The 25,318-nt window shown below is 39.8% G+C and overlaps 2 protein-coding genes across 2 annotated transcripts; both read left to right on the top strand.

Moving 5' to 3' along the window:
* Window positions 1-6,865: 6,865 nt before the first annotated feature.
* On the top strand, window positions 6,866-7,366 carry LOC148208184 (uncharacterized). The gene has a single exon (XM_088120140.1). The coding sequence runs from the start codon at window positions 6,866-6,868 to the stop codon at window positions 7,364-7,366; it is 501 nt and encodes a 166-aa protein (XP_087976266.1).
* A 16,790-nt stretch (window positions 7,367-24,156) lies between these two features.
* On the top strand, window positions 24,157-25,029 carry LOC148208183 (uncharacterized). Its single transcript, XM_088120139.1, has one exon. It carries the CDS (start codon window positions 24,157-24,159, stop codon window positions 25,027-25,029), a length of 873 nt encoding a protein of 290 aa, XP_087976265.1.
* Window positions 25,030-25,318: the final 289 nt, after the last annotated feature.

The raw sequence follows: 25,318 nt of genomic DNA, 5'->3' as shown, positions 1-25,318 counted from the left end.
TTATAAAAAGCATGTAGAAGTTGTCTGATGAGGTTTGATTTGAGTAAAGTGTCGCTGTCTATTTTTGTAAGTAGTTTTTACTTGAGGTGGTGATTGTTTTTCGAAGCATGAGTTGCTTGTTGTTTGTGTGTGTTCAATGATTCGATTTTTTTATAGCTAATGCTATTGGCCTATCGATCATGAGCTGTGAAATATATAGGTTGAATCTTGTATGTGAATAGGTTAGATATAGCATTGTTGTGTGAAACAGTTGGATGTATTTATGAACTGAGTTGGTTATGTTGTAGTTGGGCGTGTTCTTAAAAGTTCTATAAATTGTTCTGTGGAAAGTCTGTTATGTAAAGCATGCTGAAAGGTTATTTGTTGAAGCTTTTGTGTTCTCTATATTGTGAGTATGTTAGTTGTTGTTAGATTATGTGTTATTGAGGTCAGTGATGCGTTAAAATCATACTGGATGATTTGTTATGGATAGACGTTGCGGTTAGTTAGATAGGGAGCTGGTACTAGAATCTTGTTGGAGGCTAGAAATGATATGTGGAGTTTCGATGTTATGAAAGAGGAACTAATGAGTGTCAGGGCTCCAGGCACAAAGGTCGGGGGCTGATACGACATTATTGGGTGTTGAGGCTCTAGGTACAAAGGTCGGGGATCAATATACCAGTCTCAGTATGGATGAATGTCAAGGCCCTGGGTACAAAAGTCGGGGGTAGGCATGAAAAAACAAATCATTGGACATACATGGCTAGTTGGGTGTTGAGGCTCCGGGTACAAAGGTCGGAGATCGATACACCAGTTTAGATGAGTGTCAAATCCTTAGGTACAAAGGTCAAGGGTCGAACGCCAAGTTTATGTAGAGGAGTGTCGGTGCCTTGGGTACAAAGGTCAAGGACCGACACGAAGCGAAGAGTGAGATATGGAAAATTAAGGTGATAAGGGTTAGGAAGTGTTGTTCTCAGGAGTTAGCGGGCTAGAAGGTGTGAATGGTGTTATTCGGAATGTTTGGCGTGTGTTGTCAACCTTATAACTTGCTGACTATCTGAATTGTTAGTTTAATATATATATATATATTGTGTTGCATATCGTATGTTTGGCATGCTGGTGGTGTGTAGTTAGTGAAGGATACTTACGAAGTATTTTATATACTCACCCCCCTCTGCAATTATTGTTTTTCGGGTAAGGATCTAAGTTACAACCATGGTGGTGAGTGGGGAAGGCCCGACTGAGGAAGGACCACTAGGCTGCATTGCACTCGTTTTATTTTTTTTTTCTGTTAGGATACTCGTATTTTGTTTTAGCATATGGACGTACTAGTTGAGTGATGTTTAGGGATGGCTTGTTGGGTGCTGTCTGATGGGTCTGAACATTTTTAGCGCCTCGAGTCGATGTTATCTTTTTGTGCACTTAGATTTGCTACGAGTATTGACTACTGTTTAAGCAGGATTAAATATGATTTTATGTTTGTTTAGCCCACGGAGGGCGAGTTGATTTCTTTGGTTATTGGAATAATTTTGGACATTACACTCTGGTTAGTTTTCATTATGTGTTTTAAGGGCAGGGGTGTACAGGTAGATAGTTAACGTTACCCTAGGTGTGTTGTTGAAATTCGGGGGCGTTACATTCATTCATCAATTTTTAGAAACAAAACCAAATGTGTAAAAATGAAATACAGGGGAAAACATACGTTTGAAGAACTGTTCTTCAATGATTTCCCGAACACCAACGAACACCACCAAATGGTCTTCCGTGCTATCCTCTGGGTACCAAGAACACTTTTGTGGGAGCGTTCGATATGGAACTAGAGGGAATGGAGAAGTGAGAGCTTGAGAGAAAAATTATGCTGGGAGTTCTTGTGTGTTTCTTGTTCTGTATCTCCAGCAGAACAGTTATGCATTCAAAACAAAACCAAATAACATGGGGAGTTACTTCACGTCATTAAACTTCCCACTTGCCTACTAAAATGTAGGGAAGTTAATAATTAATAACATTAATTAATTAAAATTAATATTATCAATATATTAGATAATTATTAATCTAATTAATAATTAATAAATATTAATCTAATTAATAATTAATTAATTAAATATAATACTAAATAATTAACAATTAATTATTTAACATTTAATTAAATATCCCATATTTAATTAAACCATATTCTCTCTTGTATAACCTATAGATTTAATGTAGATCTTATGTGCATTAATTTTTAACCTATAGTTTTAATATGAATCTAATTCTTATTAATTATTTGAATCCTATTCAAACATTTCTCTCATAATGTATAGTATTAATTTTGAATATCTAGCCAAAATTAATATATACTTATATATAATGCATCAATATACATTATATATATTCCCTTACATAATTTGAACATTTCAAATTATTTCATAATTCTTGATCCTCGTTTTACCCGTTATGAGATAGCAGGGGGACCTAATGGACCTACTGTTAAGAAACCCTTGAGAGTTGGATCTAAGAACCTTGCTAACGAACAAGACCGATAGAACTCAATCCCAAAAACCCCGAAAACAAGTATGGAATCAACCCAAGGAAAAGTTTTAGAACGGATTACCTTGATGATCAATATCAAGAGTAGAGAAAACTTGTTTCTAAACTCGTGATTCGAATCACTCCACAAGAGGTATGATCAACACCGCTTGAATGATCCTAACATGCAAATTCTAAAGACACAAGAAATTGCACAAGAAATGGGAGATAAATCTCTCAACCAAGCTAATGAGAAAACTCACTTTTCATTCAACTTCAAATTGTGTTACAACAAGACATCTCAAGGCTATATATAGCCATCCTAACAAGCCATATGAAAAGTCTTAAGCAAATGAAAAGACTTGTAACTTACAAGAAATGAAAAGACTTGTAAATGAAAAGACATAACTTACGAGAAATGAAAAGACAAGCAAATGAAAAGGTTAAGAACATGGAAAGCCAACCAAAATAATTGCAATCCCGTCCATAATGAGGGATGTGAGTGTTTGACTTGGTTTTTGAATTGAATGAGTTGACTTTGACTTGTCTTGATGGAGTTGACTTTGACCTTGACCAAGTGGACTTTAACTTGCCATAAAAACACTTAAAAATGCATAACTTGCACCAAATTGAAGTGCATAGTTCTAACTTCTTGCACATCTTCCTTTATTTCTCTTGTCGAGTTCAAGAACGCTTGGACATGAAGTAGCAAAGCTTGTTGAAGTTTCCTAGCTCTCGATCTTGTAATCGGTCCATGAGGCATAACAACGGTAGCTCCTTGGTTCATATCACTTCCACACTCAAGGGATCGACAGTGTGTGCTTTGGAGGAGCAGTCGAATCTCCTAAGTCTAGCTACTCAAATTTCCAAAGACGAGCCGCCCCAAGATAATAAGCGAGAGATAGCTGCTCCCACAGAGGAGTTTGAACTTGTCCCCTTGCTCAGCCTGGAGAAGCAAGTGAGCATAGGCATCAAGCTGGGGGCCGCAGACAGAGAATAGCTCATCTTCTTCCTCAGGGTGAACTCGAACGTGTTCGCATGGTCTCATGAGGACATGCCAGGCATAGATTCGAAGATTATGGTTCATCGCCTCAACATCGACCCGTCATTCCGACCTGTCAAACAAAAAAAATACCTGTAAATAGAGAGAGGAGTGATGTAATTGTTGAGGACGTAAACAAACTTCTAAAAGCAGAATACATTAAAGAAATTTTGTATCCCAAGTGGCTCTCTAACATTGTTTTTGTTGAAAAATCCAACGGGAAGTGGAGGACGTGCGCAGATTTCACCAATCTTAACAAGGCTTGCCCAAAAGATTGTTTCCCAATATCGAGGATCGGCCAGCTCGTGGATGCTACGGCCAAGCACGAGCTGCTCTCCTTCATGGACGCCTACTCCAAGTACAACCAAATAAAGATGCACCAGCCAGACCAATTCCACACGTCTTTCATAACTGATCAAGGCCTATTGCTATAAGGTCATGCCCTTCGGTCTAAAGAACGCAGGAGCAACTGATCAGAGGATGGTGAACACGATGTTCGTCAACCAGATTGGACGCAATAGAGAAGTCTACGTGGACGACATGCTTGTCAAAAGCAAGCAATCTAGGTCGCACCAAGCCAAGCTGATTGAAACTTTTGAGGTCCTCCGAAAGTACTAGATGAAGTTAAATCCTGCCAAGTGCGCCTTTGGAGTCTCATCTGGCAAGTTCCTGGGGTTCATGGTGAATAATCATGGCATAGAGGCTAACCCAGAAAAGATAAGGGTCGTTCTCGAGATGCAAGCCCCAAGGACCCTTAAGCAGTTGTAGTGCCTTAACGAAAGAATCACTACCCTTAATAGGTTTGTCTCCAGGTCCACGGATAAATGCATCCCTTTCTTCAAAACTCCAAGAAGAAGGGACCTTTTGAGTGGACAACCGAATGTGAAACAGCCTTTGAAGAACTCAAAAGCTACCTCTGCTTGGCACCATTGCTCGCAAAGCCTATTCCAGGGGACAAACTACATTTATATTTGGCCATGTCCGACAACGCAGTCAGTTCGGCCCTAATAAAGCAAGACGGAGTGCGACAAAGTCTTGTTTACTACACAAGTAAGGTCATGACTGAGGCCAAGACGAGGTATCCCCAAATGGAGAAACTGGCCCTCGCCTTGGTCACCTCAGCACGAAGGTTGAGGCCGTACTTCTAGGCCCACACTGTAACTGTGCCCACAAACTTGCCTTTGAAGCAAGTCTTTCATAAACCAGAAACATCTGGCATATTGATGAAATGAGCCGTGGAGCTGAATGAGTATGATATCAGTTCGAGCCCTGAACGGCTGTGCAGGGGCAGGTCGCAGACTTCATAGCCAAACTCACTCCCCCACCGGCTTAAACATCCGCGTCTGACCAGCCATGGGCAATGTACGTGGACGGGTCCTCAAATGAGAAAGGATGCGGTGCAGATGTGCTTCTCCTTGAAGGGATGAGAATCCCGGAGCGGAAGTGGATCTTCGTTGCTGATTTTCGGGATACAAAACCGAAATTGAAAGAAGGAAAATACAGAGGAAACTTTACCTTTGAAGAACGTTTCTTCAATGAGTTTCCCTCGAACACCACCACTATGTCTTCCTCGCTATCCTCTTGGGTCTCGGGATCGTGCTGGTGGGAGAAATCGTTTGGAACGAGAGGGAGAGATTGAGAGAGCTCTTTTGATTGAGAGAAAAAACGTTTTGGGTGTTCTTCTTCTTTTGTGTTCTGTATTTTGCAGAATTCGAAAAACAAAACAGAAGTAGTAACGTGGGGTAACTCCCCACGTCACACTAACCTCTCGCTCCCTTGCAATTTTGCAGGGGAGTTCAATATTATTAATATTAATAATATATATATATATATATTTATATATAAATAATTAAAATATATATAATAATTAAAATATAAAAATTAATTTATTAATTAATCATATTAATTAATAAATAATTATTAATTATTAATCCAATTAATAATTAATATATATATATAAATCAAATAAATAATTAACACTTAATTATTTATCACAAAAAATAGAATCATATTCTATAACATTTCTCTCGTATAACCTATAGTTCTAATGTACATCTTATGCACATTATTTTTAACCTATAGTTTTAATATGAATCTTATTCATATTAATTTTATTTGAATCTCATTCAAATAATTTCTCTCATAATATATAGTTTTAATTTATAATTAACTATATATTATAATGTATCAATATACATATAATCTCTTAAGTAATTTGAACAATTCAAATTCTTCCAAAAACTTGATCCTCGTTTTACCTGTTATGAGCTAGCAAGGGGACCTAATAGACCTACAGATTCGAAGCTCCAACGATGCAAGATTAATCGGTCAAACTCATTGACCGAGTTAATCTAGATTCGTTAACTACGGGTCATTCCACTAAAGACCCGCAGTTGCACTTTTCTCACTGCAGAATGTTTTCGTGTCCATGGATATACGACCATTAATGACGAGTCAATCCTTCACGAGTGTTCGTAACTCCAGTTGGGTCAAATTACCGTTTTACCCCTGAGTTACATCTTACTCCTTAAACACCACTGCTCCTCTAATGAACAACTCGGTTATGGTCCAACCAATAACCGAAAGTCCCTCTCGGCCAATGAGAGGGTGGGGCCCTTGTTCAAGTCCTGGAGTCAGCATTTAAGGGAACACTCATCTACTCCCCTAAAGTCAGGAAGGAGTGAATTCCATCTTGTGAAGTTATGTTCCCAGCTCCCCACTCGGTCTCGTCCCCAAAATGGTAGGAATGTTGAGTCGGCGACTCGGGCCACTCTCACCCATACATATCAAAGGAAGAGCCCTCACGGGCAGGAGTCCATAACTCACTCAGGATTGAGAATGAGTTGCCTGGTCATCCTAAGAAATAGCAACCTATTAGTTAACGGTGTTACATCTAAAGATTGTCTATTTCGTGGTCCGGTCTTATGCAAACTCATTGTATAGGATACCCCCACTCGCATGTCTCCACACGAACGACCTGGATCGAGTCGTCTGTAACCTTTACAGAGTGGGCTGTATCCATAGTGTTGCCAGGATAAGGTACCCAGCCTTATCCATATACTATAGACCCTTTAGGTTATTCACGGGACATTATCCATTCATATATCAGAGGTATATCAAATATATACCCCGTATATCAACTATATACCCAGTATATATACTGTCCCGATTACATCAAATAACCTTGGATGTTTAGTTTATTGGATTTGGACAATCCAATGTTATGTTTGAACAACAAATTTATTGAATAAAACTTTATTGAATATACATTTGTTTTTACATAATACAAACTACGAGTTTAGGGCAACACACCTAACACTCCTTGCCCCGGATGGCATGTGTTTTGAGTACACCCTTCGCTTCAACTTCCGTACCTCAAACAATGAGGCCGAGTACGAAGCCCTGTTGGCCGGATTGTGTATGGCAAGAGGACATAGAGCCAGCCACCTTGAAATTTTCAGTGATTCACAAGTGATAGTGAATCAAATCAAAGAAGAGTATCATACAAAAGACTCTCAGATGGAGAAATACTTGGGAAAGGTCAAGTCGCACCTCGTCCATTTTCAAGCTTATGAAATCAGCCAGACTCCAAGGTCACAAAACTCCAATGCCCATGCGTTGTCCAAATTGGCATCAGCATACGAGACCAACCTGGCAAGATCGGTCCCGGTGGAAATCTTGGAGAATCCTTCCATTTTGGAGTTGGATATGATGGAAGTCGACTCCCAGCTTCCGTCATGGATGGATCCGATCAGGAACATCCTAGAAGGCAATATCCCAATAGACCCGAGGGAAGCCAAAAAGATGACAAGGAAGGCAGCTCGGTACTTGCTCTGAAATGGAACAATGTACCGGCCCGGATTCTCCTTACCCCTCCTTAAGTGCATTTCCAAAGAAGATGAGAATTATGTCCTCAGGGAAGAGAATGAAGGGGTCTGTGGCAATCACTCGAGGGCTAGTTCATTAGCGGCGAAGGTCATTCGTCAGGGTTACTATTGGCCCACGGTTGATCAAGACGCAAAAGAATTCGTAAAAGCGTGTGACGACTGCCAGCGCGTTGCGAACTTCATCCATCAACCTCCCGAGTTGCTGACTCCGATCTCAACACCATGGCCCTTTGCACAATGGGGAGTTGACCTTATCGGACCCTTCCTGTTGGGCAAGGGGCAGACTAAGTATGCTGTTGTAGCCGTGGATTACTTCACCAAGTGGGTCGAGGCCGAAGAACTCTCGACAATCACGGAGGCTAGAGTCATGACCTTTATTTATACAAATGTGATCTGTCATTTCGGCATACCCAACGCTATTGTGACGGACAATGGCAAGCAGCTTGACAACGCCAAATTCAAAGATTTTTGCCACGAGCTTGGGATTAGCCACCTTTGCTCGTCCCTAGCTCACCCTAAAGCCAACAGGCAAGTAGAGGCGGTCAACAAAATCATTAAGTGCGGGCTAAAGCTATGGCTGGACGTAAGGAAAGGAAGGTGGGTCGAGGAGCTACCTGAAGTACTCTGGTCCTACCGAACTACGCCTTGGGAGTCCACTGGCGAAACTCCTTTCGCCATTACCTTTGGTTCCGAGGCCGTGGTGCCTGTAGAAATTGGAATGCCAACTGAGAGGATAAACTACTACGAGCATGTTAGGAACGAGGAAAAGTTGCTCCTCAACCTCGACCTCCTTGACGAAAAGAGGGAAGCAGCCCAACTGCGTTTGACAGAGTATCAAAATCGAATGGCAAGGCACTACAACGCGAGAGTCCAACCTCGGAGTTTTCAGGTCGGACACTTGGTCCTTCGTAAAGTACAGAAGCATGTCGATACGTTGGAACCAAGCTGGGAAAGCCCATTCGAAGTCAAGGGCATAGTCCGACCTGGGACGTATATGCTTGCTGACCTCGAAGGAAAGTTTCTGTTGCACCCATGGAACGCAGAGCATTTGAAGAGATATTACCCTTGAAATGTCAAAATGGTCCGAAAATGGATTGGACTTGTAAAATTTTCAAAGAATGGTACCAGTATCAGACTCTATGTTATTTAATTTCATGTTTCCTAAGGGTGTGAGTTCGATGTGAAATTAAATGGGGATCAGATGTGCATTAAGACTTAGAAAATTCGGACCTTTAGAACTTACGAGTTTGAGGTGAGATGTGCATTGATAACTTTCCAAAAGAAAGTTATTCTGGTATTTATTTGGGTGAAAATGTGCATTAAAATGTCAAAGTGTGTCAGTTTTAGGTCATAATTAGCATGAATAATGTTAAAATGTAAATTCTTAGCTAAATATCCTTAGTCCGGAGAACTTTGGTAAAAAACAGCATAAACTCTCGTATTTGTGGTTCATTTCAACAGATTTTTAAAGAAGAGCTAAGAAGAGAAGGAAGTGCTGAACTAGAGAAGAGCAGTAAAAGCATTTTCAAGATAGAGCATATACAAGTTGGAGCATAGCGATGCCAGAGCATGGAGTGACCGTACAGTTAATTCAAAAAACACGGGATTTACCGTGTCTGTACAATTTTCGGTTGGGTGCCCTAAATTTAGAACCCGATATAAAAGGGCGTGTTGCCCTAGCCGCCACACACACAGAGCCATAGGGAGACAAAATTTGAGGGCCGAAAAGACCAAGGAAGGGAAGATACCCATTTTCGGGAAGAGAGCTGACGCCAGAAAGGGGAAGCTCGTCTGCTGTTTTGTGCTGACTGCTCTTCTTCTCTGTCATCTAGCTAATTTTCTGCTATGGGTTGTATTTCTTATTCTTCCATTTTGTTTTCTTCACCCATTATGAGCTAAACCCCATTTCGGGGGAGGTTCAAACGCTGTAACTGACTTGAGACCGAATCTCTAGCATGCTACATTTATTCTTCGCGTTACTGTTGGCCGCTGTTTCGTGTATGCTAGCTCCGATATTGACCCGGATTGTAATTAGCGCTTTTCTATAGCTATAGGGATACTCAGGAATGGGGTCACCTAATCATGCCTATAGCTTGGGTTTATTGCTTGGGTATTTAGCAATGAGAGTTGTACTTACTCATGTTTGGGGTGTCTCAGAAGGAAACCGAGTCGAGCTGGGCACGAATAGATGTTAGTTACGCTAGAGGGTAGGTTGATAACCTGTGAAAGTATGCTGAATCTCCCCTGCCTTTTCCATATCTGTTATTCCCCCGTTATCGCTTTCTGTGCTACTACTTTCTTGTGTTGACAGCTTGGAACTATTGTCTCTTGCAAGTTTCTGTCGTCTTGTTATTACTTTATTTTATTTTTTCTAGATAATATCCACACCCAATCTGTGTATAATTTCATTTGTCGATATCTACTTTTATCGTTAAAATACAACGAAAAATTCCTGTGGATACGACCTCGTTACGTACTACAACCGACGAATCGTGTATACTTGCACGTGTTGTCAACATAGTTGTGTGGACGCAACATGCATTAAGACTTAGAAAATTCGAAACTTTAGAAGTTACGAGTTCGAGGTGAGACGTGAATTATGACTTGGAAAATGCAAACCTTTAGAGTTTACAAGTTTGAGGTGAGATGTGAATTCGGAACTTTAGAATTTACGAGTTTTGAGGTAAGATGTGAATTGAGACTTAGAGAATTTAGAGCCTTTAAAGACTCGTAGATACGAAGTGCGAGGCAAAATAAAGTAGGCAAATTCAGAAGCAGAAGTGACAAACATAAAAGGCAATTTAAAAAGATGATATTACGTTAATAAGTGAAGTTTTGGTCGAGGTGTATAGACCTCGCGGCCAAGTACAACAGTTAGAAAGGACAAAGACAAACACGACAAAGCTGAAAAGAATGGAGAAGCCTCAACTGCTTCCGAGGTATGATACGAGCTCGCCGTGGGACCCAAGGATGTCTACCTCCTGGGAGTCTATCATCCCAGCCTCTTGGGAGGAGTTCGCACCAGCAGTGGGCGGGAGAGCCCCATCAACTTCTTGGGAAGATGGATCCGCATCATCGCCATCGTTGAGCTCGGCATCGGACTCGATCTCCTTCAAGTATGGCTCCACGAAGTCTTGGGGGCCAGGGGTCCTATTGGGACCCAGAGCCCACTTCTCCGCATTGATTAGCTTGATGGGTGCGAGATCAAGCTCGGAAGCCACTTTTTGGATTCCCTTCATCAGGAACCTGAAGCCCGCATCGCTGAAGTCCTTGGCAAAACTGTCGAAGTTAGGATGCTTGCGAAATGCCTCCTCTAGAAGAACCCCATTTTTGAGCTTGGACTCTTTGAGCTCGAGCTTAGCCCTCAATTCTGCCACCTCGGCATCGCGAGCCTTTATCTTGCCCTCCAAGTCGTCTCAGAGGCGTTCCAGGTCGTCTTTCTGCCTCATCAGCGCGAACTTCTCCTTCTCAAGGCACTTGGCCACAGCGCGCGAGCCCCTCAAGTTCTCCAGGTGCCGAGTAGGCCTTGTCAGCCTTAGAAGAAGATATCCATGCCTAAGCCTCTGCACGAGCCTCTTCAAGCTCTCCCTCCAAGGCAGCAGTAGCCTCTAAGGCAGCCGAGAAGGCCTCCCGCTCCTTCACAGTGAGAAGATCGCGCCCCTCCAGCTCGGCCTTCATCATGAGAGCAGCCTGACAGATGGCAGCGTGAGTCTGAAAATGGAACCAAAAAACAAGCAAAGGTTAGCCCTGGGAAGGTTATGCAAAGATAAAGTAACATCAGATCTTATCTCGGTCAAGTAATCCAACATCTGTTGAATGGCTGACCCTAGGGCACTGACAAACTTGGACGCCCTCCTCCAGCAGCAGTCGAGGCAAGCGCTCGATATCCGCATTGCGTTCTTCCTCACCCCAGCGCTTGAAGGTTCCACCTTGAACCTCATGCCGATATCCGAGGTGCCGCCCATCCTGGCTAAGTCTCCTAAGGGACTTACCTGCTGCTCAGCGCACACCTTCCTGACCTCGTCCTCGGAGTGATGAGCCTTGCTCTTCTGCTTCCTGGACTTCTTGGGGGAGGCCTTCCTCCGGATCTCCCTAAGGGGAGAAACCTCAAGGATCTCTTGATCCTGAGGGGCTCTAGCTGCAGTCGCCTCCTACATTGAAGCTGCTTCATGTCCGACCTCAACCACCTCGACCTCCGTGGGAGGGTCAACAACAGCAGGGCTTGGTGCCTCCTTACTCTTGAAAGCCTGCCCAGCACGTGGGCGCTTGCGCCGAACATCCTAGGAAAAGCCACAAACCTGGCTGTAAAGAAAACATGCGAGGGATAAGTATCGAAGAAAAGTAAAGGTATGACAATGTACAAAACCACACCAAAAGTACACCAACCTAGTTCCGAGTTCGGTCTCTGAGCTTTAGGTGGGGAGAGAAGGGTTTTGTAGTCAACCAATCTTGAGGCAAGGAGAACCTTGTCTGTTATGAGCGTGCTGATCTGCTTGCCGCTCTTAAACTTACCTTTGAAAAACTTCAAGGCGTTGAAGGTCGGCTCGGAAATTTGGGGAATTGGCATTATAGCAACTGAAAACATCAAAGTTACGAGTTAAATAAAGAAAGGAAACAACTGGAAGTGAGTAAAATATTCCACTCCTTACATAAATTCCCAAACCTACAAGGGACGCCGAAGAAGGGTAGGTCGGTCTCATTCCAGGCCAGCCATGCACCAAAGGCGAAGAACCAGTTCCCAACCTCTTTCTTTATGGAGGTTGGACCCTTCAGAATGCGTCTCGCGCCCTTCCTAGCACACAGATAATATCTCTATGGTTTCCTAGATATTCGCTTAACCTTAAAACAGGCTAAGAGTTGATCAACTCCGAGGAGGTCCAGATCGTCTACCTCCCTACACCTTAGCCAAAACAAAACGGCTAGACTAAAGATGACTCCCCATCCATTGGGGGCCACTTGAGCAGGAGCTAACCCAGTTCGAGCTAGGAACTCCTACACCAGAGGATGAACGGGCAGGCGAAAGCCATACTCAAACATCTTGAAGTACAAGGTTACACATCCCTCCGGAGGATTGTCAGCTCGCTCCCCTTCCTTGTGAAGTCTAAGTATGATATCATCTAGTATGCTATATCTCTTACGAAGGGGGCCGAGGTAGTTCTCAGGCATCTGCGAAAAGAATTCTAAACCTTGCCACGAGGTTGATGTATCACTATCATCCCCGTCATCTTCTGAGAACCTAAAGTTATCTATCTCCTCTTTTAGTTCAGAATCTAACGTAGTTGCAAACTCCTCTACAGAATCGGCCCTCTTAGGCGAAGGGTCCCGATTCCGAGTTGCGACACTAGACGAACTACTATTATTTGAGCTTGAGAAACTAGAAGACGTCGACATGACTTCGAAAATAAAAGAGAGAGAACTTAACAAAAGTGAAGGAACGAGACTGACCTAAAAGATTCCGATCTGATGAGGTTGGACTCCAATATTTCAGAAAGCGTAAAAAGTGGAGATCAAGATTTAGGGGTATTTATAGTAATCCGAGATTTAATCTCCACCACACACGTGTCCAAAATTGGATGACCCAGATCGGAAGAAGTTCGAACGACAGAGGTACTCGAGTGCGCGCCGGATGACGGTTCCGTTTTCAAGGTTTCCAACAGTAATAATCATTACGACAACATCGGAAGTCACCACGTGGATTGGTTTTTTTACGAAGAGAACTTCTCTGCCAGATCGAGATCGAACCTGGTAGATAGGGGGCCGATGTCTGAGGTTAAAAAATCCTATTGCCACGTGGAGGACGAAGATTTGTCGCTGACAGAGGATTCAAAGGAACAAACTTATGGAGCTCCATCTCGGAACCTTCTGAGATGAAAGTCCTGTCATTTCTTATTAAGGAATTAACCTGTCATTTCCAGGAATGTGTCCGAGTTTGACCTGCTCGAACTCGACACGTCTGACCAAAAATCCGACCAAGGTAACCGCCTGTCGCAACCCCTGTTGGAACCTAAATCTATAAATAGAGGGCTTCATTCCACCATTAGGTATTGAATTTCTCCTCGAACTTAATATTGTGTCTTCTTACTGACTTGAGCGTCGGAGATTTTGCCCTCTTGTGCAGGTCTTCCCTTAGCGTTTCGGGTCAAAGCAAGGATCGGGTTCGATCTAGATTTACGTTGTGCAAATTCTTGCATAAACAGACTTTCTTACCTTATCTATCTTTCGTTATTCATTTATCTAACTTGGGTATTGTTGTTTCATTAGGTCTTTCACGACCCCAAGACGTCGACAATTAGGAATGCAACTAATTGATGGATGAGCTTCATTGTTGGGATTGGTGTGTAGGAAACATGTTTAATTCTGTATCTGTAATTTGTGTTTGAGAATACTAGTACATTCTAAATTAATATATTAGCTTCCTTGTTCATGTTTAATATATTTCAACTTTGTTATCTAAATTAATATATTTGCGTCTTCGATCTACAATTTGACTATATGATATTTCTATTACGCGACATCTGCAATCAAAATTAAATACATTTTCAATGACTTTTTTATTGTCACAAAAATATTTTTTAGGACGATTATTGACTGTCACGAAATATTCCTTTCGTGGCGTTTGATGTCACGTGACCTTTCCTCCCTGTTCAAGGTCTTTCCGTGACCTTGTATCACCGTCACGAAATCATTTTTCATGATGTTTTGATGAACGTCGTGGAAGTCCATGTCTTTCATAACGGTAATTAACCGTCACGTGTGCTAATTTTGTGACGTTTTTTAAACGTCTCGTATACCTTTCGTGATGGGCATATATGTTACGGCATTAAAAACATCACGAAAGATTTTTGTGACGTTAAAAAACGTCACGATAAACCGAATTTCTACTAGTGATACTTATATTAATATACATCATACTAAATTCTTTGGCCAATATACATTTTCTATTATCTGATCCATCATTCATCTATTGCAAGACTTGAGTAAAAAAAAACAACATCAAATACCAACCACGAAAGTTTTTCTTTTCGTCAAGATGGGGTGATTTGTAACTAGCTAATATACTAGTCAGCAAGTTTGAAAGCACAATCAGCAAGTCCCATATCCACGTCAACATCTAGTCAAAACATACCAGAATCAAATGCATTATATTGGCCGATACCAGTAGCCACACATAATAGTGTTGGCTTTTTGGCCTTAATCTCAAATTAATTAATTTTAATTAATGAATTAATTAATGTTTTGATGATAACAAACTTAATTTTATTTATTGACATTTTTGTATTTTAAAGTGTCCACAGTGTAGAGCTCGTTACAACGATTCCAACGACTGTTAGATCATCCAAATCGGAGCTCAAACGGAGTAGTTACGATCGAAACAAATTGGAAGGAAAAATACCCAAGAAGATGACGTAGACAGTTCGTAAGCTGACAAGTGACAAGCTTCTTTTTAAAAATATATATATATATATATTTAACAAGAAAAGAAAAAGATTAAAAAAAACGAAAAAAACGAAAAAAAAAAGAAAAAACCAAAGTTACCAACGGTAACTTTGTTAAAAAAAAATTATGTCACTTCACATTAAATGTTGTGTCAGTATTTAAAAAAAATATTGAAAACTTTACTGTTTTCTCACATATATATATATATTATTTTATTATTATTATTATTATTATTATATATATAATTCAAAAAACTTGTCACATTATATATATATATATATATATATATAATTATATATATATATATATATATATATATTATTCTTAATTTATTTTTTTAAAATTATCTCAACCCTTCATTTTTAATGATTAAGATCTAATGGTTCAAAATTAAACTTGATATTTTTACCATTTTCTTCCCTCTATTTAAATTAAACTTCTCATTCAAAATTACATAACAATTCTCTTATTCTCAATCCTCCATAACTTCAAAATTATCATTTTTCTAATCTCTCCAAGTTCTCAATTTTTCTTTCCATCTTATTTGTGAGAGAAATTTTATTGTTGTGAGGATTGAAATTTTTGTGAGCTCAAATTTGTATATTTACTCTATTTGAGAGTTTGTAAGTGTATGTTTCAAAATCTTCAACTCATTGTAACGGTGTGATCCTCACCGTGGAAAGGATCGTCTTTGCTATTGTGAAGAGCAGTGTACCGGTTTGACTCCTACCGTGGAAAGAGTCAGAATTTCAATTTACAACCCAAGAGGTGCTTGGGAAGTGGAGTAGGACAGTTGTGCCGAACCACTATAAAAATTCCCGGTGTCAAATTTCTCTTACCCTCTCTTATTTATTTTTGCAATTAATCTTAGAATTTTATTGTTTGCTTTAAATTTCTCTTGTTTGCCTTCGAAATTTATTTTATCTTACTTTGTTAAAATTGCATATCTCAAAAAGTGTATTATTTTAATTTAAATTAGGCCCATTTATTAAAATGTTTATATTTTGTTATTTAAACCCTATTCACCCCCCTCTAGGGTTGCCATACCAATCCAACAATTGGTATCAGAGCAAGGATGCTCTTCTTTGATAAACTTAATTGTTTTTGAGCTATGGCAACTTTAGGTTTCATCCCTTTTACCGATAGTCAATCTATTACTAAGCCTCCTTTCTTTAATGGTAATAATTATAGTTATTGGAAGAATAGAATGAAATTTTTCTTGTTTTCTATTGACTATGATTTGTGGGATGTTGTTGAAGAAGGATTTAAAATTCCAACAAAAGATGTTGATGGTGTTAGATTTGTAAAGCCTAAAGAAGAATGGTCTATAATTGAAAAGAAAGCATGTTCTTTAAATGCTAAAGCTATTAATTGCTTGTTTTGTGCTTTGAATGAAGTTGAGTATAATAGGGTGTCGATTTGTAAAACCGCTAAGGATATATGGGATAAATTAGAAATTACTCATGAAGAAACTAGTCAAGTAAAATAAGCAAAGATTGACATGTTAGTTCATTAATATGAAATGTTTAAAATTGATGAAAATGAAGCTATTTCCGATATGTTTATTAGATTTACCAACATTGTCAATGCTTTAGAAGGAATTGGAAAAGAATATTCAAATCTTGAGAAGGTAAAGAAGCTCTTATGGTCCTTGCCTAAACAATGGGAGCCTAAAGTCACCGCCATTCAAGAGGTAAAGGATCTCAAGACTCTCTCCATGGACGAACTCATTGGTTCGTTGATGACGCATGAGATAAAGATTAAGAAAAATATGGAGGATGAGAAGAAAAAGAAAGAGAAGAGCATAGCATTAAAGGCCATCACCTTGGAAGTTGACTCCGAAGGTGAGAATGCCTTTGATGAAGATGATGTGGCCTATCTCTCACGTAAGTATAAAAATTTCATCAAGAGAAAGAAACAATTCAAGAAGAATTTTTCCAACCAAAAAGAGTCAAAAAGTGAAAAGAGCAAAAAGGATGAGGTAATTTGTTATGAATGCAAAAAACCGGGTCATATTAGAACCGATTGTCCTCTTCTTAAATCATCCAAGAAATCCAAGAAGAAAGCAATGAAGACTACTTGGGATGATAGTGATGAAAGTGGAAGTGAAAGTGAGAATGAAGAAGTGGCCAACTTTTGCTTCATGGCTCATAGTGACAAGGAGGATGAACAAGATAATGAGGTAACTCTTGATCCCCTTTCTTACGATGAGTTGTTTGAAGCTTTTGAGAATATGCAAAATGATTTAGAAAAGCTTGGTTCTAAATATGTTATGCTTAAAAAGAAATACAATGTCTTAACTAGTGAAAATAAGTCTTTACTTGATGATATTGCTTGCTTAAAGAAAAATGAGCATGATGTTGTAAATATCTCTTGTGATAAGCATGTTCTTGATTATGATGAGAAAAATGCATTACTTGATAAAATTAGATTTCTTGAGCATGATGGTTGTGAAAAAGATAATTTTATTAAATTGCTTAAGAAAAATGTATCAAATGCTTTAGTGGAACTTGATAAGGCTAAAGATTCTATTAAAAAACTAACAATAGGTGCTCAAAGGTTGGACAAGATTATTGAAGTAGGTAAACCTTATGGTGATAAAAGAGGTTTAGGCTATATTTATGAATGCTCTACTCCCTCAAGTTCTAAAACTATCTTTGTAAAAGCATCTCCTATTGTGTCTAAGCTTAATATACCTAAGGTTGTATCTAAACATGCTAAAATTAACTTTGTGCCTATATGTCATTATTGTGGTGTTGAATGTCATATAAGACCTAAGTGCTTTAAATTAAAATATGCTCAGACTACTAGAAGAAATTTTTCTCAAAAAGCAAAGTTTCACAGTGTTCCAAGAAATATTTTCTCCAAGAAAAATAGGATGCATAAATTTGTTGTAAAAGATAATTCATTGCATAATGTTGTTTGTTTTTCATGTGGCGAGTATGGACATAAATCTTATTCTTGTTACTTGTCTAAATCTTATGCTTTCAATAAAAATGCAAAAATGAAATGGATCCCCAAGTTTGTTAATGCTAACCTTCTAGGACCCAAACAAGTATGGGTACCAAATGATCAAATTTAAATTTTTGTATTTGTAGGTTTGTTTGAAAGCTTCCAAGAAAAGTAAGTGGTACTTGGATAGTGGTTGCTCAAGGCACATGACGGGAGACCAATCCAAGTTTGTCACTTTCTCCAAAAAGGATGGAGGTTTTGTAACCTTTGGTGATAACAAGAAAGGTAAAATAATAGGTAAGGGTAGTATAGGTAATGAATCTTCTAGTTTGATTGAAGATGTACTTTTGGTTCATGGTTTAAAGCATGACTTACTTAGTATTAGTCAATTGTGTGATAAAGGATTTAGAGTTGTGTTTGATAAAAAAAATTGCATCATTGAAAATGTTAGTGATAGAAAAGTTTTATTTGTTGGAAATAGAGATTGAAATGTGTATACTATTGATTTGAATGATTGTCCTATTAGTGATAAATGTTTATCGGTCTTGCATGATGATTCTTGGTTATGGCATAGAAGACTAAGACATGCTAGCATGCACTTAATTTCAAAATTTTCCAAGAATTCTTTGGTTAGAGGTCTTCCCAAGTTTAAATTTGAAAAAGATAAAGTTTGTGATGCTTGTCAGATGGGTAAGCAAACCAAGTCTTCTTTCAAATCTAAAAATATGATCTCTACTACAAGACCCCTACAACTATTACACATGGACTTATTTGGCCCTTCTAGAACTGCTAGTTTTGGAGGGAACTATTATGCCTTTGTGATAGTTGATGATTTTTCAAGATTTACTTGGGTTTTGATGCTAAAATATAAGGATGATGCTTTGAAAAGTTTTTCTAGTTTTGCCAAAAGAGTTCAAAATGAAAAAGGATTTTTGATTTCTAAAATTAGGAGTGATCATGGAAGAGAATTTGATAGTAATGCTTTTGAAATTTTTTGTGAAGAAAATGGATTTTCTCATAATTTCTCCGCTCCAAGAACTCCTCAACAAAATGGTGTGGTTGAAAGGAAAAATCGTACTTTGTAAGAATTTGCTAGGTCAATGTTACATGAGTATGGTTTACCTTCTTATTTTTGGGCGGAGGCCGTTAATACCGCTTGTTATGTTTTAAATAGAGTTTTAATTAGACATTCTTTAGATAAAACTCCCTATGAACTCTGGCATAACAAAATTCCAAATATTGGGTACTTCAAAGTTTTTGGTTGCAAATGTTTCATTTTGAATAACAAAGAAAAGCTTGGAAAATTTGATTCTAAGACAGATGTTGGTATTTTCCTTGGTTATTCCTCTACTAGTAAAGCTTATAGAGTTTTCAATAAAAGAACTTTGATAGTTGAGGAATCTATGCATGTGGTATTTGATGAATCTTGCAATGTTGTTTCTAATGATTCTTTTTGTAGTGATTCTTTAGAAAGAAATTTTGGAGATTTACTTGTTAGTGACAAAAGCAAAGAGATTGCTTCAAGTAAGCAAGAAGTGCGCATCAACGAAAATAAGGTGGACGGCTCATCCATGCCTAAGGAGTGGAAGTATGCTCCATCCCATCCTAAGGATTTAATTCTTGGTGATCCCGAACAAGGTGTGAAAACTCGTTCTTCCCTTAATATGTTTAATAACATTGCTTTTGTTTCTCAAATTGAACCAAAAAGTTTTAAAGATGCCGAAAGTGATGAATTTTGGATTTTAGCTATGCAAGAAGAATTAAATCAATTTGAAAGAAACAAAGTTTGGGAATTAGTCCCTAGGCCTTCTAATGCTTCTATAATTGGGACTAAATGGGTCTTTAGAAATAAAATGGATGAAAATGGAAATATCATTAGAAATAAAGCTAGACTTGTAGCTCAAGGTTATTTTCAAGAAGAAGGAATAAATTATGAGGAAACTTTTGCACCCGTTGCTAGATTAGAAGCCATTAGAATGTTACTTGCTTTTGTTTCTTCTAAGAATTTTATTTTGTACCAAATGGATGTGAAAAGTGCTTTTTTAAATGGTTATATTATGGAACAAGTTTATGTGGAACAACCTCCAGGATTTGAAAGTTTTGATTTTCCAAATCATGTTTTTAAGTTGAAAAAGGCTCTTTATGGTTTAAAACAAGCTCCAAGAGCTTGGTATGATAGACTTAGTAATTTTCTTATTGAGAATGGTTTTAAAATGGGTAAAATTGACACTACTCTCTTTATTAAGTCTAAAGAAAATGATATGCTTCTAGTGCAAATATATGTGGATGATATTATTTTTGGTTCTACTAATCCTTCTATGTCTGAAGAATTTTCTAATTGCATGCATAATGAGTTTGAAATGAGTATGATGGGAGAACTTAGCTTCTTCCTTGGACTCCAAATCAAACAACTCAAGGATGGTATCTTCATAAGTCAAGAGAAATACACAAGGGATTTGCTCAAAAGGTTCAAATTCAATGAAGGTAAAATTGCCAAAACTCCTGTGAGCACATTCACTAAGCTTGAAAAGGGTGAGAAAGGTAAATGTGTGGATATAAAGATTGAGGTATGATTGACTCTTTACTTTATTCAACCGCTAGTAGACCCGATATTATGTTTAGTGTTTGTGTTTGTGCTAGATTTCAATCTTGTCCTAAAGAATCTCATGTGCATGTCGTTAAAAGAATTTTTAAATATTTGCTTGGAACTATTGATTTAGGCTTGTGGTATCCTATAAATGTTGAATTTAATTTGGTAGGATATTCCGATGCGGATTTTGCGGGTAGTTTACTTGACCGAAAGAGTACTAGTGGGACTTGCCAATTTCTTGGTAGTTCCTTAGTTTCTTGGTTTAGTAAAAAGCAAAATTCGGTTTAGGGTTTGAGCTTACAAATTCAAGAGTAATATGACCGTTTTGCACATGCTCTCTTATAAAGTGATGTCTAATATCAATATGCTTAGTCCTAGAATGATGTATAGGATTTTTAGTCAAACTATGTGCCTATATTTTGTGATAATACAAGTGCCATAAGTTTGACTAAAAATCCTATACATCATTCTAGGACTAAGCATATTGATATTAGGCATCACTTTATAAGAGAGCATGTGCAAAACGGTCATATTACTCTTGAATTTGTAAGCTCAAATAATTAATTAGCGGATATTTTACCAAGCCTTTAAGTGAAGAATGCGTTTGCAAAATTAGGCTTGAGCTTGGTATTATTCGTTGTGATGCATCTTGATTTTGTATTTTTTTGTTTTTAAATGCATATTGATAGGGAGAGCATTTATGCAAAATTGTGTTCATATTTTTAGGGGAGCTTTTTTATGAATCCAAAGGGGGAGAAGTTTAAGAAAAATTTGTTCTAAAAATGTTTCATGATTTATTGGTTTATTAATCCATGGATGTATCAATTGAGGGGGAGAAATTAATCTTTGAATGGTTTTTAAGTATGATATTTTGGATTTACTATGATGTCTATGTATTTTTCTTTGGAAGTTTGTCATCATCAAAAAGGGGGAGATTGTTGGCTTTTTGGCCTTAATCTCAAATTAATTAATTTTAATTAATTAATTAATTAATGTTTTGATGATAACAAACTTAATTTTATTTATTGACATTTTTTGTATTTTAAAGTGTCCACAATGTAGAGCTCGTTACAACGATTCCAATGACTGTTAGATCATCCAAATCGGAACTCAAACGGGATAAGTTACAATCGAAACAATTTGGAAGGAAAAATACCAAAAAAAAATTTGAAAACTTTACCGTTTTCTTGACATATATATATATATATATATATATATATATTATGTATTATTATTATTATTATTATTATATATATATATATATTCTTAATTTATTTTTTTTAAATTATCTCAACCCTTCATTTTTAATGATTAAGATCTAATGGTTCAAAATTAAACTTGATTTTTTTACCATTTTCTTCCCTCTATTTAAACTAAACTTCTCATTCAAAATTACATAACAATTATCTTATTCTCAATCCTCCATAACTTTAAAATTCTCATTTTGCTAATCTCTCCAAGTTCTCAATTTTTCTTTCCATCTTATGTGTGAGAGAAATTTTATTGTTGTGAGGATTGAAATTTTTGTGAGCTCAAATTTGTATATTTACTCTATTTGAGAGTTTGTAAGTGTGTATTTCAAAATCTTCAACTCATTGTAACGGTGTGATCCTCATCGTGGAGAGGATCGTATTTCCTCTTGTGAAGAGCAGTGTACCGGTTTGACTCGTACCGTGGAAAGAGTTAGAATTTCAATTTACAACCGAAGAGGTGCTTAGGAAGTGGAGTAGGACAGTTGTGCCGAACCACTATAAAAATTCCCGGTGTCAAATTTCTCTAACCCTCTCTCTTATTTATTTTTGCAATTAATCTTAGAATTTTATTGTTGCTTTAAATTTCTCTTGTTTGCCTTAGAATTTATTTTATCTTACTTTGTTAAAATTGCATATCTCAAAAAGTGAACGACGCCCTAGTAATCGCCCCACTCATAGATCACGTGAAGGTGAGAAGAGTCCTTGTCGATGGAGGAGTGTCGGCTAACATCTTATCTTTCTTGACCTACACGGCCCTGGGGTGGGAGAGGAAGCATTTAAAGCTCAGCCCGATGCCTTTGGTCGGTTTTACAGGGGAGTCAGTCAGCGCGGAAGGATGTGTCTCGCTCCCTGTTACCATTGGCGAGGGAGATCAACAAGTAACTAAAGTCGCAGAATTTGTTGTGATAAATCGAAGCTCTGCGTACAACGCCATAATTGGTCGGCCCTTGATTCACGATCTCCGGGCAGTTCCATCCACTTATCACCAGGTCTTGAAGTACCCGACCTCAGCCGGAATTGCGACATTCTAGGGTGAGCAAAAGACATCCAGAGAATGCTACGTCGCTGCGATGAAGGGAACATCCATTTGTGCGATGGTCACGAGCGCGCCCAAGCCATATGTCGAGGAATCAGAGCCGAGCCGCTAAACCCCAGCTGAAGAGCTAGAACTTGTCCCCCTGTTGGGGCCAGAAAAGCAGGTCAACGTCGGCAGCAGACTGGGGGCAGAGGTGAGAGAAGAGCTCGTCGGTTTTCTGAAAGCAAATGCTGATGTGTTCGCATGGTCTCATGACGACATGCCGGGCATAGACCCGAGTATAATGGTGCATAGGCTTAATGTAGATCCTAGTTATAGGCCTGTGAGGCAAAAGCGTCGGCCTGTCGACGCCGAGTGAAGTAATGTAATTTGTAAAGAAGTCGAGCAGTTGCTACGAGCTAAATTCATAAGAGAAGTTCATTACCCCGCGTGGTTGTCTAACGTAGTTTTAGTTAAAAAGTCCAACGGCAAGTGGCGCGTCTATATTGACTTCACGAGCCTCAATAAGGCGTGTCCGAAAGACAGTTTTCCCCTACCTTGGATAGATCAGCTCGTCGACGCAACGGCAAGGCACGAGCTACTCTCCTTCATGGATGCGTACTCCGGGTACAATCAGATTCGGATGCATGTGCCTGACCAAGAGCATACCGCCTTTGTTACCGACCAAGGGCTGTATTGCTACAATGTCATGCCTTTCGGTCTGAAGAATGCTGGGGCAACCTACCAGCGGATGGTCAACATGATGTTCGCCAAGCAGATCGGGCGCAACATGGAGGTATATGTAGACGACATGTTGGTAAAAAGTAAGCAAACGAGCTCCCATTTAGCCGACCTAGCAGAGTCCTTCAGCGTGCTTCGAAAGTATCAGATGAAGCTCAACCCGAGCAAGTGTGCCTTTGGGGTCTCATCAGGAAAGTTCCTCGGGTTCATGGTCCACGAACGCGGAATTGAAGCGAATCCAGACAAGATAAGAGCAGTTCTCGAGATGGAAGCACCGAGGAATGTTAAACAGCTACAGAGGTTGAACCGACTGGCAGCCTTGAATCGCTTTGTATCTCGCTCCACGGACAAGTGCCACCCTTTCTTCCAAATACTGAGGAAAAAGGGTCGGTTCGAATGGACCGACGATTGCGAAGCTGCACTTCAGCAGTTGAAGCAATACCTCAGCTCGGCTCCCTTGTTGTCAAAGCCGCTGTCTGGCGATGTATTCTACCTGTACCTAGCAGTGTCGGAGAATGCATTAAGCTCAGTACTTATCAGGGAGCGCGGAAGGGCGGCAGAGCCTTGTTTACTACACAAGCTAATCGTTGACCGATGCCGAGGCTCGTTACCCCTGTGTTGAGAAGCTGGCCCTAGCCTTGGTAACCTCGGCGCGACGCCTACGACCATACTTCCAGGCACACAGGATAGTCGTTCCGACAAACTTCCCCTTGAGGCAGATTTTCTACAAGCTCGAAACGTCGGGTCGACTGATGAAGTGGGCACTAGAGCTCAGTGAGCATGACATCGCCTTCGAGCCGAGAACAACGTTGAAAGGTCAGGCAGCCGCAGACTTTGCTGCCGAGCTGACCCCACCCCGGCCAGGGAGCGATGTCCGTGACCAGTGGACACTCTACGTGGATGGTTCATCCAATGAGAAAGGTTGTGGAGCAGGCATGCTGCTCCTCGGCCCCGGTGGTCTTCGGTTCGAGTACGCACTTCGGTTTAGCTTCCGAGCTTCCAACAACGAAGCCGAGTACGAGGCATTGATAAATGGACTGAAGGTCGCCAGTGGGATGGGCGTGAAGCGACTTTTGATTCTTAGCGATTCCCAACTGATTGTCAATCAAGTTACCGAGGAGTACCAAGTGAAGGAAGCTCGTATGGAGAGGTATCTGGCCAAAGCCCGAGGGCTCCTCGCCCAGTTTGAGGACTATGTGATTCGACAGGTGCCGAGGTCTGAAAACTCCAACGCCGACGCACTGGCTCGCCTAGCCTCGGCATACGAGACCAACCTACCAAGAACGGTTCCAGTTGAAATACTCGCAGAGTCGTCCATTGACCAGCCTGAGATAATGGAGATCACGTCAGCTCGGCCTACATGGATGGACCCAATTAAGGACTTCCTAGTCAATGGCTCCATCCCTGCCGATCCGAGCCAGGCCAGAAAGCTCCGACGCCCAGCTGCTCACTACTTGATGCAAGAAGGCAGGCTCTTCAAAAGGGGATATTCCCTACCATTACTGCGGTGCCTCGACCCAGACGAGGCGAGGTATGTCATGTGCGAGATTCATGAAGGGGTTTGCGGAAACCATGGAGGAGTTCGGTCCATGGCTGCAAAGGTCGTCCGCCAGGGCTACTACTGACCGACGATCGAGCGCGACACCAAGGAGTTCGCCAAAACATGCGACAAATGTCAACGCTTCGCGAGCATTTTGAGACAACCCCCGGAGATGCTGACGCCGATCTCAAGCCCTTGGCCTTTCGCTCAGTGGGGGATAGATCTGATCGGCCCACTACCGATGGGGAAGGGGCAGTTGAAGTTCGCCATAGTAGCTGTAGATTACTTCACCAAGTGGGTGGAAGTGGAACCTCTAGCGTCCATTACTGAGGCGAAGGTTGTCAGCTTTGTATGGAAGAGCATAATATGTCGGT

The sequence above is a fragment of the Momordica charantia genome, assembly GCF_013281855.1.
Source record: "Momordica charantia cultivar OHB3-1 chromosome 11 unlocalized genomic scaffold, Mcharantia_2.0 BLBB01000011.1, whole genome shotgun sequence".
NCBI classification, from domain to species: Eukaryota; Viridiplantae; Streptophyta; class Magnoliopsida; order Cucurbitales; family Cucurbitaceae; genus Momordica; species Momordica charantia.
The sequence above is the reverse complement of the archived record's forward strand: the minus strand, read 5'-3'. Positions and strand labels throughout refer to the sequence as shown.

Bases quoted from the DNA above. Each gene is read 5' to 3' on its own strand.
- LOC148208184 (XM_088120140.1), top strand. From the start codon at position 6,866: ATGTGTTTTGAGTACACCCTTCGCTTCAACTTCCGTACCTCAAACAAT.
- LOC148208183 (XM_088120139.1), top strand. From the start codon at position 24,157: ATGAAGTGGGCACTAGAGCTCAGTGAGCATGACATCGCCTTCGAGCCG.